Raw genomic sequence first — 19,538 nt, forward strand, 5'->3', positions numbered from 1 at the left:
TGCTTGGCATGGACTTGTATGGAGGAAAACAAAGCACTAACTAACCCCAGTCTGAATTTAAAGGACCGTTATGGCTAAAAAATATTGTGTTCTGATGCAATGATAGTGTTAAGTAATCCCACGGTCATGTGACCAGGTTTTGGTGCTTTTGGCAGTGTGGGGGAGGTGCCAAGTCCTGCTGGAAAATGAAGTCAGCATCCCCATAGAGCTCATCTGCGGAAGGAAGCATGAAGTTTTCTAAAATCTCCTGGTAGACGGCTGCGTTGACCCTGGACATAATGAAGCACAGTAGACCAAACACCAGCAGATGACATGGCTCCCCAAATCATCATAGACTGTGGAAACTTTACACTGGACTTCAAGCATCTTGCAGTGTGTGCCTCTCCATTCTTCCTCCATACTCTGGGTCCTTGGTTTCCAAATGAGATGCAAAATTTGGATCTTACCTGGGCTGTCTTTCTTTAGCCCAGGTAAGACGCTTGACAAGAGGAATACGACATTTGATGCCCATGTCCAGGATCCGTCTGTGTGTGGCGACTCTTGATGAACTGACTCCAGTCCACTCCTTGTGAAAGTCCCCAACACTTTTGAATGGCCTTTTCCTGACAATCCTCTCCAGGCTGCGGTCATCCCTGCTGCTTGTGCACCTTTTTCTTCCACACTTTTCCCTTACACATAACTTTCTATTAATGTGCTTTGCTACAGCACTTTGGGAACATCCAACTTCTTTTGCAATTACCTTTTGAGGCTTTCCTTATGGAGGGTGTCAATGATGGTTTTCTGCACAACTGTCAGGTCAGCAGTCTTTCCATGATTGTGATTCCTACTGAACCAGACTGAGAGTTAATGTAAAGGCTCAGGAACCCTTTGCAGATGTTATGTCTTAATTAGCTGCTTAGAGTGGGACACTTTGAGCCTAGAATATTGCATAATACCTTTTCACAATATTCAAATTTTCTGAGATTGTGGATTTGGGGTTTTCATGAGCTGTAAGCCATAATCATCACAATTATGATAAATCACGGCTTAAAGGGGTGGTTCCCCCTAAAACAAATTTCTAACAATACATTCGTAAGACCCGTTACACTGCGGGTAGGCTGGCTTTTGTTTTGTTTTTTTAGTACATACCTCGGTATCGCTGTTTCGTCCCTTGGCGGTGGGCGTTCCTAGTTGATTGACGTTCCTCCGACGGGCGCATACTGCGCGTCACGACTTTCCGACAGAAGCCGAACGTCATTGCGCAGGCGCCGTATAGAGTCGGCTCTATACGGCGCCTGCGCAGCGACGTTCGGCTTCTTTCGGAAAGTCGTGACGTCACGTATGTGCCCGTCGGAGGAACGTCAATCAACTAGGAACGCCCACCGCCAAGGGACGAAACGGCGATATCGAGGTATGTACTAAAAAAACAAAACAAAAGCCAGCCTACCCGCAGTGTAACGGGTCTTACGAATGTATTGTTAGAAATTTGTTTTAGGGGGAACCACCCCTTTAAACTATCTTGCTTTGCATGTAACAAGTCTACCTCTTAAAGCGGAGGTTCACCCTTTAAAACATTTTTTGACATCACACAAAGTCGCGCCATCCTACCGACACAATGCCGGTGTTTTTTTTTTTTTTTGTCAGCACATACCTCTTAATACCGCACTGCCTGTGATTGACAGGCTTCCGAACGGCGCATACTGCGCGTCACAGGTTGCCGGAAAAATCCGAACGTCGGTGCGGCTCTATACGGCGCCTGCGCACCGACGTTCGGGTTCTGTCGGCAACCTGTGACGCGCAGTATGCGCCGTTCGGAAGCCTGTCAATCACAGGCAGTGCTTGGGAATGCCCACTCCCGCGGGATCGCCGTGAGGTGAAAATCGGGATTAAGAGGTATGTGCTGACAAAAAAAAAACACCGGCATTGTGTCGGTAGGATGGCGCGACTTTGTGTGATGTCAAAAAATGTTTTAAAGGGTGAACTTCCGCTTTAATTATTTTCACCTTTTTAAGTTGCATTAGTAAAATTAATGAACTTTTGCACGATATTCAAATTTTTCGAGTTTCACCTGTATATTTGCTATACCGACAAAGCTCTAATTACTTTAATGTAATTGGAATGTTTTTAATATGCACCGGCTAGCCAAGCTTCTGAAATAATTGTTATGTTGAAAGCAATATTGCATAAAATAAGTTTGTACCTTTTGATTCCTCTGTGTACTTTTCAGTCCTTTCTCTCTGGCCAAATTTTCAGAAGAGAATTTGACTTTGTACTTTTGGCATTTACTTGGAGATATTAAACAAATGGAAATCATGAATGAGGTTTATGCGATTGTTTTAGCTAGTTACAATGCAATGAAAATATAAATTATATATTTTGTATTCAAGTTTTTTAAACAGAAATGTTTTGGTTTGTAATGTGATCTGGTTATATTTTATATAATTTGATGAATTAAATAAAATAAAAGCAAAGAGATATGAGAAGTTTTATTTCACGAATGCATGGTGGAATAAAAACCGAGAACACACCTATACACATGACACACATGTATGTGTATACATACAGTATCTGTATTTATTTTGACAATTTGAATATATCTAATGTGAGGGGTTAGCTCGGTAGTGGGGTGTGTGACCCCTTGGATGGGTTCACCACACACTGAATTTATACAGACTGGCAGTCGAAAACAAAGTTTCTGGTTTATTTTTCCATCTTGCTGGAAAACAATTGCAAGCATCCAAACAACATAAACAAAATCAAACATAAAGTAAATCCTAGCCACTTTGGGCGTCTACCTTCCACACAGGAACCTATCTATGAAGTCTAACACAGCCTACTGCTGGGTAGACAGTGCTGGTCATACAGCACAAACAATAGTCTTTTGATTTTTATCACACAGAAAAATCAATCCTCGCCTCCACAGAAGACCTTCTGGCACTGCTCTCCTACTCACACAGCCTTAGGAGTGATGCAGCAATTAGCGGTAACCCTCTGGACTTCTTATAGAGGCCTTAATTGCCTCATTCTGAACAGCTGGAGTCTTCCAACGCCCTCCAACCTTTCCTGGCTATTTCTGGCAGCCGACGCCTAATAATGATTAGTGTATTGTCTAAGCAAGGCAGAAATGTGTGTCCCGTTTGTGACAACACCAACAGATTTACCTGACTTCCTGTCACACTAATTTCTGTATAATAGGAAATTACATTTTTGGAGATTAAATAGGCATATCATTAAAAGTGGTTCTAAAGCCTGTGCATTTCCTTTTTTTTCCCATAATACATTCCCTGCATTAGGGTAAAAAAATGGGCCAGTGTTTGTATTCCCCCTCTCTCCCCTTTATGCTTACCTGAGTCCTATCTCAATCCAGCGCTGTGCCGATCTGCAGCAGCTCTGCTCTCTCTCTCTGCTCAGAGGCAGCAGTGGGAGCCATTGGCTCCTGCTGCAGTCAATCCCTGTGATTGGGGGTGGAGCTAAGCCACGCTGTGTGTGTCAGTGTACACACACACACACAGCCCAGCTTGAGATCGAGCCTGCTGGTGTGCCCCCATAGCAAGCGGCTTGCTATGGGAACACACAAAAAAGAAGATGAGCCAAGGACACTGGCGGGGGACCCAGGAAGAGGAAGTTTGGGGATGTTTTGTGCAAAACCATTGCACAGAGAAGGTAAGTATAACATGTTTATTACTTAAAAAAACACCTATACAGATGCTTGAAACAGCTCTGGAGCTTAGCTGGTTATTTCTTCAGGTACTGTAAAACAATGGGAATTTCATAACCATTTCTCCTTTTTTTTTTTTTCTTTCTGTGTGAATGTATATGCACCTGAGGTTAGCCATTGTATAGTATTGCATGTATATAGGCAGGCACGGTTTTGTATTTATTAGTACTGCTCCATGTTAGAATATTATTCATAATTCGGCACTTATAGGTGTTGTATTATATACCTGGCAAGCTTGCAAAATTTGTTTGGATTTATGATTAATTATATTGAATAAAGTATGAGTGAATGACCTTGATCAATTGATTTGATATGATTATTCATCTAAAGCGGAGTATTGCTAGAAGTATCTGTTGTATGTAATTAGTTTGAGAATGGCATATAAGGTATCTGGTATAGAATGTGAAGGGAGGTCCAGAATAGACCAGTATTTATGTAGTTAGAGGAATAATACATATTTTTTTTTATATCCTGTTACGTTATTTATTTATTAATTTATTTTTTACGTTATTTTAGTGTAGTCTCAGTCATATTAATGAGTATTAGTATATACAGTGGAACCTTGGATTACGAGCATAATCCGTTCCAGGAGAATGCTTGTAATCCAAAGTACTTGCATATCAAAGTGATTTTCCCCATAGAAGTCGATGGAAACAAAAATAATTAATTCCACATTGACTTCTATGGCATGCAATACCGCATGTGGCCAGAGGTGGGTAGGCGTCGGAGAGACTCAGAAATACTCGGAAACCGAATTTCAGCATGTTTGAGTATTTCCCAACGGCTCTGGCACCCCCGCACCTCTGGCCAAATGCGGTACTGCACACCGCAGAGGCTTGAATCCTGCTTGTTTTGCGAGACAACACTTTAAAAAAAAAATTGCTCGTATTGCGTTAACCGCGTTACTCGCAATCCGAGGTTACACACACACCTGCCCAATCTTCTGTCAATTGCACAAACCCTTTGATGAATTGGAACAGCTGCAATCTCTCATGAACTGAAGGCAACAGCATTTCCTGCTTCTTTTTGGTTACACAAGACAGTATGGAGACAGAAGGCAGCAGCCATGAAGCACACATGCTTTCCTAAGCTTTTTACAGATTTATAACTATTTATTCTATTTCATATATTTTTACCTGCACTGAACTATTATACTTTTTACATTGTATTCATGATGCCAACTGTGTGACAATAAACTCATGCTTTGTTTTAAGTCAGTCTGACTATCAATGCTGTTCATCCAGAAACACCCTTGAGATACAAGAATATCAGATATTAGTTCTATTCTTCACTCCATGACTGTGCCTTAATGGTCTTTCTCACTCTAGGGGTGAGGTCTGACCTACCCAATACTAATGTAATATTAAAAGCCTGTGTTTGTGGGCTTTGGGCTTGTGTCAACATCAGTTTGACATCAATCTCAGATCATTCAGAGTCCATTATCAGGTGTATTTAACCTGCCGTTAAACTTGTTCTTAACTGCATTTGACCTGCTTCAAGTAGATTTTGCATTTCAATAAGCTTGTATTGAAATGCAGACCCTGCTTGAAGCAAAAAAAAAAAAGCCCATCAACACAACAAGTGTGGTTGTGGTGTCAATTTAAAGCCCATTTGAACTCTATTGCAACATTTTACTAGCAATCTCAATTTAAAAAAAATAATAATAATTTTAGCCTTACCTCTGCTTTCATGTTATAGCAGTAGCACTGGGCCAGATTCATGTACTTTTACGGCGGCGTAACGTATCCCGTTTACGTTACACCGCCGCAAGTTTTCAGCGTAAGTGCTTGATTCACAAAGCACTTGCCTGTAAACTTGCGGCGGCGTAGCGTAAAGCCGTCCGGCGCAAGCCTGCCTAATTCAAATGGGGCGTGTACCATTTAAATTAGGCGCGTTCCCTGCGCCGAACGTACTGCGCATGCTCCGTTTTGAAATTTCTCGCCGTGCTTTGCGCGAAATGACCCCGATGTAATGTTTTGAACAGCGACGTGCGTTACGTACTTTTGTATTCCCGGACGACTTACGCAAAAAAAAAAATCAGTATCAGCAGATACCCCGGCGTACTTTTTCTGTGAATCTGGCCCACTGTGTCTAAATGTGTGTGCATAGTCTACTTGGCATTAGACAGAGTTTAACTACTACTTGGGGCACATCAGAATGTAGCAGGCCTGAATGTCTTCTTTTTTTTTTTTTTTTTTTACAGAAAATTGAAAAAAAAAAGTTTTGACTTATAAGAAATAGCAGTTGCTATGGGGAAGTTCCTAATCTGCCTAGGTCTTCTTCCTCGGCCTCCTCTCGGTGTCTTCTGGGGAATGGTGCGCACTGCCTTCTGGGAAATGTGTGTATCCCAGAAAGCTGCCGCCCATTCACAAAAGCGCCACGAGACTCACGCATGCGCAGTAGGAAACCGGCAGTGAAGCTGCAAGGCTCCACTGCCTGTTTCCCTCAGTAAGGATGGCGCCGCTGGGAGCTGCTTAGATGAAGTGACTGGCCTCGGGGGGGGGTGTGACATTGCGGGCGCCTAGGACAGATAAGTGTCCTTATTAAAAGTCAGCAGCTACAGTGTTTGTAGCTGCTGACTTTAAAAAAAAATTAAAAAAATTGAGGGTGGAATCCCTCTTTAACCACTAGCCGACCAGCCACCGTCATTATACGGCGGCAGGTCGGCTCTCCTGGGCGAGAGCCCGTAGCTATACGTCCGCTCTTCGAGCGGCCACTAGGGGCGCGCGCGCGCCCCCGACTCCCGTGCGTGTGCCCGGCGGGCTCGATCGCCGCCGGCCACCCGCGATTGCTCGTTACAGAGCGGGGACCGGGAGCTGTGTGTGTAAACACACAGCTCTCGGTCCTGTCAGCGGGGGAAATGCTGATCTTCTGTTCATACAATGTATGAACCGAGGATCAGTGTTTCCCCTAGTGAGGCCACCCCCCCCCACAGTAAGATAACACACAGGGACATACTTAACCCCTTCCCCGCCCCCTAGTGTTAACCCCTTCACTGCCAGTGGCATTTTTATAGTAATCCAATGCATTTTTATAGCACTGATCGCTATAAAAATGCCAGTGGTCCCAAAAACGTGTCAAAAGTGTCCGAAGTGTCTGCCATAATGTCGCAGTACCGGAAAAAAAATCGCTGATCGCCGCCATTACTAGTAAAAAAAATATATTAATAAAAATGTCATAAAAATACCCCCTATTTTGTAAACGCTATAACTTTTGCGCAAACCAATCAATAAACGCTTATTGCGATTTTTTTTTTTTTTTTACGAAAAATATGTAGAAGAATACGTATCGGCCTAAACTAAGGAAAAAAAATGTTTTTTTATATATTTTTGGGGGATATTTATTACAGCAAAAAGTAAAAAATATTCATTTTTTTCAAAATTGTCGCTCTATTTTTGTTTATAGCGCAACAAATAAAAACCGCAGAGGTGATCAAATACCACCCAAAAAAAGGACGCCAATTTTGTTTGGGAGCCACGTCGCACGACCGCGCAATTGTCAGTTAAAGCGTCGCAGTCCCGAATCGCAAAAAGTGCTCTGGTCTTTGACCAGCAATATGGTCCGGGGGTTAAGTGGTTAAAGTAGATTTTAAAGGAGAAGATTCTGAAGAGTGGCTGGGTGGTGCCAGTCATATCAAACGTGGAAAATCACTGAGAATCATATCTACAGACATGCTGCCATAGGCGTGAGGGCCTGATGGTGATAAGTTCACCAAAAGTGCACTAATCCTTTAAAATGAACCTGAACTATACTAACATTTGCAGATACTGAAGATACCTTGAGATGCATGCACATTTATTCAGTTATTTTCAGAATGCCCTGGGGGCCCCAAAGCATAAGAGGCTCTATTATGCAAATACTGACTAAGCCCACTCCTTCCTCTGTTTTACCATTGGCTAATGTGATGGATGGGCTCCCAAAAAGAGTAGACGCTAGAACCAGAAGACGCGGAGAAGATGGCGGCGGTAGGGGATGGAGTTGCCACGTCAATGCTGGGGCCTCCTTATTGGTTAGGAAGATTCCTATTAAATTGACGGGCCAATAAGTAGGTGCAAAAGTGGCGAGCGGAACTTCTATAGAAAGAGATGAGATTGTGTATAATTTCGGCTCCCTAGATCTCTGGATTTACTGATTTGTTGACAAGCAGTATTTATTGGGGGTAATTTTTTGTTTATGTGTTTTTTATCTTGTGTTTAACCAAACCGTCTATGTGGTGTAAAGCACTACAGATCAGGCATGTAAATCCTTATATGGATAGAGTTGAGATGGATTAGAACACCTGTCAGTTTTTATTGCTGTCTGTGTGTCTTTTGAGGAGATGCAGCCTCTCTCTCGATTTGTCCTGTTTACCATTATCGGTGAAAGTAATAGTGGGGAAATCTTCCCGAAGGGGACACTAGTTTTGGTGACCTGGGGGTCCCCAAGAATTTCCTGAATTTGCAGGTATTTCCTCTCGCTTGCTGTTTGGCTATGGTAAATAATTGCGGAAATCTCCACAATGGAGGCGGCTCTAGGCTTTGCGAGGCCTTAGGCAACACTTGACATGGGGCCCCACTTGCACCCATAATGGGGAAAATAATTTAAGAACAAGAGCCTCTTCCCCACAACCCTGGCCGGTGGTTGTGGGGATCTGCGGGTGGGGGGCTTATCGGAATCTGGAAGCTCCCCTTTAACAAGGCGGCCCCCAGATCCTGCTTTTTAATAACTAAGGGGTGGGGTGATGTCACCTGGTAAACCCGCCCCCTTTTGATGTCATTGACTGAGGGCATGCTGGGTCATTGACGTCACAAGGGGTGGTGTCACCGATATTCACTGGTTGTTGTTAGGGACACTGGCGGCCACGTTCCTGAGTCAGGGCTCTTAACGCTGCCTGAGCACAGCAGCGGCAGCGTTAAGGTCCCCTGTCCCTCAAAACTAGGGTAATGCATTGGGCAAGTTAGGCGGCCGTGAGGCCCCTGTGAGTGCGAGGCCTTAGGCGACCGCCTAATTAAAGAGCCGCCTCTGGGGACACAGACGGCGGAAGAAAAATCTGACGGGTTATAACCTTCCCTTGCTCTATCCGAAATGGAAAAAATAAAATTTGCCTATAGTTACTTTCTAACAAAACTATTGCTTTTTTTTTTTTGCCTAAAACTCTTGCCTCAAAGGTTTTACTTATTTGTGTAGAAGTGAAAGTTGTACTGTCTTAAAATCTTCAAATACACATATTCGCCAGCACACCACGGATTGTCCATTACATCCACATTTTTTATTGAAGAATGATCACATCACAAAAGACATGGTGCAATGTTTCAGAGCCACGCAGGGCCCCTTCGTCAGGCATGTGATCTCTCCAGTTTCTTTTTATACCCGATCTGATATGTATAGAAAAATTATTAATAAATATGACACACTAAACCAGACTTAAGCCGGCCATACACGGTTCGAATTTTGAAAATCGTATCAAAGAATTTTCGTACCGTTAGTGGGCTGCAACAACAGCCGATTTACATGCGGCAATCAAATTTGAGGAATCGGACATGTTGGACATTTTTTGAAAAACAAAAGATTTTCTAATCAATGATGGGAGAATCGTGGCGAGAGATGAAATAGAAAAAAAAATGCACATGTGCAAGAAAAGAAAATTCCTGGAGAGAAAAGAATATTCTCGGACAAGAAAATTATTTTCTGTAGCAACATGGAGCCTTGGTCGGCCGAATTTCGTAAATAAATGGTGGCATCATCGGATCACAAAAAAATAAACTTTCTGATTTTGAAAAGAAAATGTTTGAAAATTCAAAATTTGACCGTGTATGGCCTGTGTTCTTTTAAGCCTCAGGAAAAGGTCCCTATCCATCATAAAAATGAGTCGAATGAGGGACCATTGGGAGGCACAATGGATGCCCATTAACCCTACTGATACACCAGTGCCACGTGACACGTCCCAAAATCAATTGATATTAAATTACAAAGGGCTTTAAACCTAGGTTCACACTGCTGCGAATTCAAAATTGCGGTAAAATGCGCGATTTTACTGTAATTTCACGGCTGCGATTTTGCCACGATTTCGGCCGCAATTTAATGTAAATCGCGGCCCGAAATCGCAAAAAGTAGTACAGGAACTACTTTTTGAAATCGCAGATGCGGCGTCGCACTGATTAGGACAGTGCCATTGCCGACAATTGCCGCCGATTTGAGATGCGATTTGACATGTCAAATCGCATCTCAAATCCTTCCAAATCGTACCCAGTGTGAACCAGGGCTGAACCATAGTTCATGGAATTTACAGGCATGACTCCAACAAGTAAGTAAAATACAAAATCTTTATTGATACATAATAACATTCACATTAAAAAACAGCTACATTTAAAACGATAGTAGCATTGAGCACCATTTGTAGAAAGAGATGGTGGGCCAAAATGAGTGAAAATTATGATCTTTCTGTGTTCCTCAATGAATGATGAGGAAAAATAACATCTTTGTACTTACTGTAAAAAATCTTCCATCAATGGACGCAGGTACCCCCCACCCCCCTTGTTATTGGTCTTATGTATGGCTTACTCACATATCTGAGGAATTAACATTAAGGCAGGGTTATATGGGGGCTGGTTTAAGGATTTTTTTGTTTGCCACTGTACAAACCCCCTAAAGTTTAACCCACAGGTCTAAGAATTACTATATTGGTGTGCCCTTTAATGGACTTCACAAACCTGATTTTATTTGTGGCTGGAGTTATGCTTTTACTCAAAACGCTACAAATGACATCATGTCTCACAAATTAATATATCTAAGGGCATTTTTTTGTTTTAGTTAAAGTAAGGAAGGGTTTAAACCATTTTTTATGATTTTTCCAACCCCAGATATTCTCAACCAGTATTTCTCAAGAATAAGGATGAGCTCCGGCGTGTTCACACAGGCCACATGCAGAGCCCGCCAGTAAGTCGGCACCCCACTGCGCTAATTACAGGCAGGGAGGCATTTCCTGATCTCTGCAGCCGAGCATCTGGGTTGTACAAGTGCTGCAATATCATAGACCATGTCACGCTTAGCTTTGCGCCAACTATCCTGCAACCTAAGGCTGCATTCACACCTAGGCGACAAAACGCCTGAAGCGCGACGCTCGATACGCTGGAGGGGCGAATTTCCATTGCTGTCTATGAGATGGTTCACATCTCACGCCGTACGCCTGCCGCCTGAAAACAAGTCCCGGACCCTTTTTTTCAGGCGGTATTGGCGTTCGGGCATAGACAGCAATGGAAATAATTTGTGAAAAAAAAAAAAAGTTAAACAAATCGCGGCAAAATACGCCGCATACGCAGCGTTACAATGTGAATGCAGCCTAAGCAGTGCATGCGGTTGTGGTGTAGTGGTGTGGGTTTTTCAGGGTTAACCAGGGCCGGTGCCAGGATAGGGGATGAGGGGGTAGCAGCTCGCTCCCAGCCCAGCCTGGGCTCTCACCAACAATCAGAAACTGGGACTCCCCGTTCCTGATTGCTGTGATAGCCTCTGATTGGCTATGACCAGTCACTGTGCAGCCCACCCATGTTTTTTTTTTCTCCTCTGAATGGAAAGAAAGATACACAAAGGGGTAAAATACCTGTTTTCCATTCCCTAATGCTGTGCACTCTCTTCTACCAGGTGCAGTGTTGAAGTATTAATTTGCCTCCCGTAGCCAATGAGGGGAGCCGGGGAATGCATAACCCCACCCCCTCATTACACACTGCCGTTTAGTCCCCATTCACATTGATTGCGGCTTTAAAATCGTGCAACTTCATCTGAAATCTCACGACTTCAAAGCCGTATGTCTGTGCGACTTGGAAGACATCTGTGTGGCTTCATGCACTGATGTCTCTGCAAGTCTCACCCGTAATTGCCAAAAGTCGTGCAGGTACTAATTTTTCAAATCGGTGCTGCACCACAAAGTTGGCATCGCACCAATTTGAACAGAGCGGCTGCAGGCAATAGGCTGTGACTTGTCATGCGACTTTACCTGTCAAATCACATGACAAGTTGCTCCAATGCATACGGAGGCTTAGTGGCAGTTCAAATTTTGAGTGCTATTTGACGTCCATCACATTACGGGCGCAACGTGAAGGAGGTACTGGCATGGGAGAGGGGGTGCAGCAAAATACACCTTTCTCAGTGTAAATAACAATTCTTTCTTAACACAGGTGTTGAGGATAGGACATCTTGCCCTCTAAAAAGCAATCTATCATGGATTGCTTTTTAGATGGGCGGCAAGGGCTGCTGTGAATGTTCATGAGCCCTTAACGGAAAACCTAAACCTAGAACAATGTAAGTGTGATCAGAATGGAGTGTGTAGAACTTCTTTATATGGTGTAGGAATCATAGGCGTGCACACAGGGTGTGCCAGGTTTGCCCAGGCACACCCAATCACCCTGTGCAGCACAGATTCCCCCTCTTTCCCCCACAGAGCTTCTGGCTTCCTTAGCTGTTGCTGCAGGAGTGTTTAAGGATGAGTGGGGGAAGGGGCCGGTAAATATGTAACTTACCGACCCCTTCCCTTTCATCGTGAGTGATTGGTACTATGTGTTTGATCTTTGGGGTGCACACCCTAATGCAATAAGCTGCGCACACCTATGGTAGGAATAAATCCTGGCCCAATATACAGATAATAGAAATAATAGGAGACAGATCTGGAAGCTCTGCAGACTATGGGTAAAGCACCCCATTATTATACCCCATTGTGAAGGACGACCTCTCACCTATCGGTCAGTATAACACTCACACACTAATGTCTTCTCATTAATAGAGCTTTAAATAAGATCCCCGCCAAGCCTGTTAAAAGCTCAGAGGTTAGCAGAGGCTGACAGCCCGCAGATCAGCTCACTCTCTCTCTGTGATGACGCAGGGAGGGGGGGACATAATCCTCTATCTGGTTGGTGGCTAGGGAGGCCTGTCTGCAATTGGATTGGTCAGCACCTCGTCCTTCCCAGCAGAGTGACAGGTGGGCGGGGCTTCCAGCCTTAGAAGACCAGTGGCGGAGTGCAGAAGTTTCCTCCCTGTGTACAGAAGTTGTTGGGTTGATCGCTGTGTGTGTGGACGGACTGATCGGGATCGCTGTGTGTTGGCACCATGCTCCGGGCTGCCCTAGGTAACCTCTGCTCCAGGGTCTCCTCTGTCCCTCTGGGCACACAGGTCGCAAGATTCTCTGCCGCTGCTATTCCTGCACCCAACCCCAAACCAGACGTGCACTTTAACCAGGTAATCTATAGATCAATGTATGGCACCTGTCATTTCACTCTATGCTTGTTCTGCAGCGGCCTGCTGGCCATTGCATTGTTATTAGGATCCTGGTCCTAAATCTCTGAGAAAGAACCCCCGATATGGGGGAGTGTCTGAATGTGAGCTCATATAGGGGTGCAGCAAGTAGGTGAAGGAAGAGGGGGGGGGGTCATCTGGGGTGCAGCAAGTAGATGAAGGAAGAGGGGGTCATCTGGGGTGCAGCAAGTATATGAAGGAAGGGGGGGTCATCTGGGGTGCAGCAAGTAGCTGGAGGAAGGGGGGGGTCATCTGGGGTGCAGCAAGTAGCTGGAGGAAGGGGGGGTCATCTGGGGTGCAGCAAGTAGCTGGAGGAAGGGGGGGTCATCTGGGGTGCAGCAAGTAGCTGGAGGAAGAGAGGGGGGGGGGGGTCATCTGGGGGTGCAGCAAGTAGCTGGAGGAAGGGGGGGGGTCATCTGGGGGTGCAGCAAGTAGCTGGAGGAAGGGGGGGTCATCTGGGGTGCAGCAAGAAGCTGGAGGAAGGGGGGGGGGTCATCGGGGGTGCAGCAAGTAGCTGGAGGAAGGGGGGGGTCATCTGGGGGTGCAGCAAGTAGCTGGAGGGAGGGGGGGGGGGTCATCTGTGGGTGCAGCTAGTAGCTGGAGGAAGGGAGGTCATCTGGGGTGCAGCAAGTAGCTGGAGGAAGGGAGGTCATCTGGGGTGCAGCAAGTAGCTGGAGGAAGAGGGGGGGGGGGTGCAGCAAGTAGCTGGAGGAAGAGGGGGGGGTCATCTGGGGGTGCAGCAAGTAGCTGGAGGGGGGGTATCTAGGGGAGGGCAAGTAGCTGGAGGAAGGGGGGGTCATCTGGGGGTGCAAGTAGCTGGAGGGAGGGGGGGTCATCTGGGGGTGCAGCAAGTAGCTGGAGGAGGGGGGGATTTCTAGGGGAGGGCAAGTAGATGAAGGAAGAGGGGGGGGGGTCATCTGGGGGTGCAGCAAGTAGCTGGAGGAGGGGGGATATCTAGGGGAGGGCAAGTAGATGAAGGAAGAGGGGGGGGGGTCATCTGGGGGTGCAGCAAGTAGCTGGAGGAGGGTGGGGGGATTATCTTGGGGAGGGTGAGGAAGTTGCTGGAGGAGAGGGTGGTCATCTTGGGGTGCAGCAAGTAGTTGGAGGAAGGGGGGTGTCATCTGGGGGTGCAGCAAGTGACTAGAGAAAGGGGGTGTCATCTGGGGGTGCAGCAAGTGACTAGAGAAAGGGGGTGTCATCTGGGGGGTGCAGCAAGTGGCTGGAGAAAGGGGGTGTCATCTGGGGGTGCTGGAAGGGGGGGGGTCATCTGATGGTGCAGCAAGTAGCTAAAGGAAGGGGGTGTCATCTGGGGTGCAGCAAGTAGCTAAAGGCAGGCGGGTGTCATCTGGGGGTGCAGAAAGTGGCTGGAGAAAGGGGGATCATCTGGGGGTGCAGCAAGTGGCTGGAGAAAGGGGGGTCATCTGGGGGTGCAGCAAGTAGCTGGAGGAAGGGGGTGTCACCTGGGGGTGCAGCAAGTAGCTAAAGGAAGGCGGGTGTCATCTGGGGGTGCAGCAAGTGGCTGGAGAAAGGGGGGTCATCTGGGGGTGCAGCAAGTGGCTGGAGAAAGGGGGTGTCATCTGGGGGTGCAGCAAGTAGCTAAAGGAAGGCGGTGTCATCTGGGGGTGCAGCAAGTGGCTGGAGAAAGGGGGGTCATCTGGGGGTGCAGCAAGTGGCTGGAGAAAGGGGGGGTCATCTGGGGGTGCAGCAAGTAGCTGGAGGAAGGGGATGCCATTTGGGGATGCAGCAAGTAGCTGGAGGAAGGGGGTGTCATCTGGGGGTGCAGCAAGTGGCTGGAGAAAGGGGGTCATCTGGGGGTGCAGCAAGTAGCTAAAGGAAGGCGGTGTCATCTGGGGGTGCAGCAAGTGGCTGGAGAAAGGGGGTGTCATCTGGGGTGCAGCAAGTAGCTGGAGGAAGGGGGTGTCACCTGGGGGTGCAGCAAGTAGCTAAAGGAAGGCGGGTGTCATCTGGGGGTGCAGCAAGTGGCTGGAGAAAGGGGGGTCATCTGGGGGTGCAGCAAGTGGCTGGAGAAAGGGGGTGTCATCTGGGGGTGCAGCAAGTAGCTAAAGGAAGGCGGTGTCATCTGGGGGTGCAGCAAGTGGCTGGAGAAAGGGGGGTCATCTGGGGGTGCAGCAAGTGGCTGGAGAAAGGGGGGTCATCTGGGGGTGCAGCAAGTAGCTGGAGGAAGGGGATGTCATTTGGGGATGCAGCAAGTAGCTGGAGGAAGGGGGTGTCATCTGGGGGTGCAGCAAGTGGCTGGAGAAAGGGGGTCATCTGGGGGTGCAGCAAGTAGCTAAAGGAAGGCGGTGTCATCTGGGGGTGCAGCAAGTGGCTGGAGAAAGGGGGTGTCATCTGGGGTGCAGCAGTTAGCTGGAGGAAGGGGCAGGGGATCATCTGGTAATAATAATATAATCTAATCTTCGTGCAAACTGTTGAATGGCGTGCTGTGACATCCTGCCAGTTGTATCCCTAACATGGATTCAAAGTTTCTTCTAGTATGCAAACAGGAGTGAAGCTTGGCACAGCCCATCAGTGCTTACTCCTTCCCTCCCCCCTTTTTTTTTTTTTTTTTTTTTTTTTCCACTAAACTTCCTGATTTGTGTTTCTCGCTGTGTAAATCCAGCCCATGTTAGGAATTTGCAGAGTCATAATGTTTATTAGGCTGAAGACAAACATTATAAATCGGTGGATAAAAGTGCCAACAGTGCTGTACAGACATGGATAAGCTCACATGCGGCATTCTTATCATTGCTGTAGCGCTCCAGTGCGATATAACAGACTAGATAATGGGTGGAATGATCAGATGGGGGGGGGGGGGGGGGGGGGGGGACTACGTTTACTAGACGGGTACAAAGCTAGAATCCATAATGCACAATGGGGTCAGGGTGGAAAAGTGCATTTATAGCGTGCAGGGTAATACAAAATGGAACGTGAAAGTCCCTCACACGCATGCAGGGTAACGTGACTGCATAGCATAGCAGAGTGTTTATCTGAGAATCACTACTTCAGTAAAATAGTTCAGAACCCAAACCGCTGCTTGCGATTATCCTGATGGTCTTTCACGATGAAGTCCTTGGTATCTCTGGTAAAACGGGTGAAGAGCTGGAGGAGTCTAAGGACAAAGGGCCACCCAGATGGTACTGGAGCACTCTGATATCAGTTGGGGAAGGGCTGGGTTTACTGCAAGCTGTTGGTAAAGGGGCACACCACTACAATACTAATTCTTCTAACTTGGTTACTTGTTCTCTGCTGCAATACCAAGACTGGAGCAGCCGTGCACAGTAACATGTGCATGTTGTCCATTCAAAAACGGGGATCTGCCTTGTTTACATAGGCAGATCCCCCCCCCCCCATTCTGCCTTTCTACACCGCGATTACTGGTGGCCCGACGAACATCAGGTCCTCCAAGCTTGTGCATTGGCTCCTCCGTGCAGCAAGCGCGCACCCACACTATTGCATGAAACGACATTTAGCTACGTCTTGCGCGATAGAGCCGCCCTGCCGCAGTATATATGAAGTGGGCGGTCTTTAAACGGTTAAACTGCTGCTGTTCACACTTGTGTGGTGCAGACGCTGCATGTGATTTGCACAGGAATACATTAGGTTATGTAAATATCTCCTAAAAGTATGCTGTTTAGGAGATATTAACTGTACATGCAGTCAGTTGCATTGCTGGCGCATGTGTGCTGAAGGAACGGCTACCCGTGTGGCTTCTTAAGAGCTCCATGCCATAACCGCCTGCTCCTGCGCACATGTGTGTGACTTCATTGTGGTTTCCGGCCTGCCACAGAGCCGGTGTACACAAATCCAGAAGCAAGACGGGTGAAGATGGAAGCTGTCTCCAGATCTGACATTTTGGTGCGGGAGGGCTTTTTTTTTTTTAAGGTTCGTTTAACATAATGTGCTAGTATGCGATGCATGCTAGCACATTATGCCTTTTACCTTGCAGGGTAAAGAAAAAAAAAAAACGTCCAGTAGTTTACAACTGCTTTAATGTCCATCCCAGCATCCCTTAAAGCCGCTTTGGATTCGGGAAGGATCGGCCTTTAAGTGACTCCTGTGGGTCACATCATTGAAAGCTAGTCCTGCCAGCTACTGTAGTCTAGGCCTGTGGTTCTCAACCTTTGTAGTGTCCCCTTCAGAAAATTTCCCAAGTTGTGGGGACCCCTAACAGAAAAAAAAATATTTTCGGAGCTTGGGTTGTCAGCACCTAAGACATGTAATATGCGCCCCTAACCCACGGACATTTAGCACTCCCTGAGTCCCTTCCTCTTGTACAATATTAGAAACCCTTATGGTACATTTTAGGATGTACCACTCTTTCTTTCTCTCTGTTCTTTTCTTTCCCTCTCTCTTCTATTTTTTATTTTTTTCCCATTCCTCTCTAGCCGTCTTTCTGGGAGTTCTGATCAGCCAACTTAGGTGCTCTTGGTCAAGGTCATCTGCTGATCTGAGAACTGTAGTGGGGATATTTAATGGCAACTCTAATCACAGGTCGTGTTACCCAGTGTGTCTCGTAGCAGTGACACCTATGCTGAAATCAGGAGATGGAGGCTCCTCCAGCCCCTCCCACTTCACATTCCTCTCTGGTCAGCTGCTCTTTAGTCTTTACCCCCCCAGTCATGCCGTAAACTAGATGGGCACCTGCAAAGAGGCTGAGTGGGTGGCCGCGGGCTCTAGAAACAGCCCAGCTGGGCGGCCACAGGCTCCAGGCACAGCTGTGCTGGGCGGCCGCAAAAAGACTGGGGGAGAGGTGCGGGCTTCAGGAACAGCCCTATATTCAGTGACCCCTGGCAAATCATCATTCGACCCCTGAGGGGGTCCCAACCCCCAGGTTGAGAACCTCTGGTCTAGGCCAAGAGCTGTCTTTGTCCTGTGAGCACACTCGCTCTCGGCACATAAATATCTGCCACCCAGTGTCAGTGATGCATGCATGCAGCGTGTGGGCTTTAACATTCTCCCTTGTGCTGCATGGAGATATGTTGGACAGTCCTACTCCTTTTGACTTTATTGCCCTCGATGTTCTAGAAGCCTTCAGAATGCAGGGGGACACAATCGAACCAGCCACTTCTCCTTGGCGTGCAAAGTGTTGAAGAATTTCTGCCCCACAAATGTGTCGGTGGTTTTAAAAAAAAAAAAACATTCAATACATCACTGCAATGCATGCATATTAATTACCCTATATTTTATCCATTTACAAGAGAATTTCCACGATCTAAAAAAAATAAACCTTTTATACTTGCTTAGATGGATGCAGCATCGATCCCTCGCCAGCTCTTCCGTGAGAACTGAGAGATCAAACACCACTGATCTCTCTGTTCTCCCCCTCTATTCTAAGCAGACACTCTGAGCTCCCAGCACAAAGGCAGAAACGCATATATGTGGCCCCACGGCAAAAAGCCCAGGTCAGTGAGGCCGCATATGTGTTATGTTGGCGTCAAGGGGTTTGGCACAATAACATGTTCTAAATGTTCTTGCCAAGAGGGAAAATGACCCGTGGGGCTGCCAGATCTCAGAGCACATCTTTGTTCTAAATACCTGAAGTGTCTGAAGAAAGCTGTTTGCAGTTGTATTTATTATGTAATGGCTTCAGGATATGCTTAGTCTGTAAATATTTTCTTTTAGGCTCGGGTTATACTTGTGCAATTTCTGGTGTGACTTGAGTCGCACGGCATCACATGACAATGACCTTGTTTTTAATGGTCGCTGTTTTGGTCAATGCAACTGCGATGCGAGTTTGTGAAAGGGCCCTGTGCTACTTTGGTGCGATTTTATTATTTTTTTTTTTTTTTCTTCTTCTATTTTTTTTTTTTTTGGACCACTAGACTTCAACAGAAATGTATCGAAATGCATTTTTGGTGTGTTCTTATAGTGTCCTCCTTTACCAGTCCGTGTTCTGTTAAGGAGTAGTAGAACATGTCCAAATGCATAGCTTGTAAATCGCAACACAATTGCACTTTAATCACATCAGCATTGGAAAGCACTCGCAATGCAGAATCGCACCTCAAATCGCATTCAAAACTGATCGCACTAATGTAAACCAGGCCTTAAAGCGGATTTCCGGACACAATTTCACTTTTTAAATATAAATACCCCTGTAATACACAAGCTTAATGTATTCTAGTAAAGTTAGTCTGTAAACTAAGGTCCGTTTTGTTAGGTTGTTACAGCATTTAGACACTTTATAAAATGGAAATGGACTGGGGCCATCTTAAGTGTGGGCATCATGAAGCCAGACTGTATGACTTCCTGGATTTCAGCCTTGCAGATCTCGCACATGCTCGGTGCTGCACAAGCAGTGTAATAGGTTTCAGATCAGGTTTCAGCACCTGTACTGTCCAAGTCACATGATTCTTCGAGACTGGGGAGTGCACAGACTCCTGGAAAGTTACACCCACTACATTCCCAGGAGTCTGTGCGGTGTAGGTTAGGAAGCTTAAGCACCTAGGTGCAGGAAGAGGGAAGATTAACTATTCTGCCTAGCAACAACACTTTGAAGGCATCTAAAAAAAATGACTTTTTTTTTTAAAACTACTGATATAATGTTATATTTATGGGTGGAACTCAGCGGTTCTCCACCCTA

At 46.3% G+C, this 19,538-nt stretch overlaps 1 protein-coding gene across 1 annotated transcript in view; it reads left to right on the forward strand.

The window, feature by feature from the left end:
- Nucleotides 1-12,661: 12,661 nt before the first annotated feature.
- Nucleotides 12,662-19,538, forward strand: part of ALDH2 (aldehyde dehydrogenase 2 family member) — a 65,543-nt gene continuing 58,666 nt past the window's right edge. Inside the window, exon 1 of the mRNA XM_040346494.1 lies at nucleotides 12,662-12,901. Coding sequence (XP_040202428.1) covers nucleotides 12,773-12,901 — 129 coding nt within the window. The 5' untranslated portion in view covers nucleotides 12,662-12,772. The remainder of the gene's footprint in view (nucleotides 12,902-19,538) is intronic.

Source organism: Rana temporaria, chromosome 1 (assembly GCF_905171775.1).
Source record: "Rana temporaria chromosome 1, aRanTem1.1, whole genome shotgun sequence".
Taxonomy (NCBI): Eukaryota; Metazoa; Chordata; class Amphibia; order Anura; family Ranidae; genus Rana; species Rana temporaria.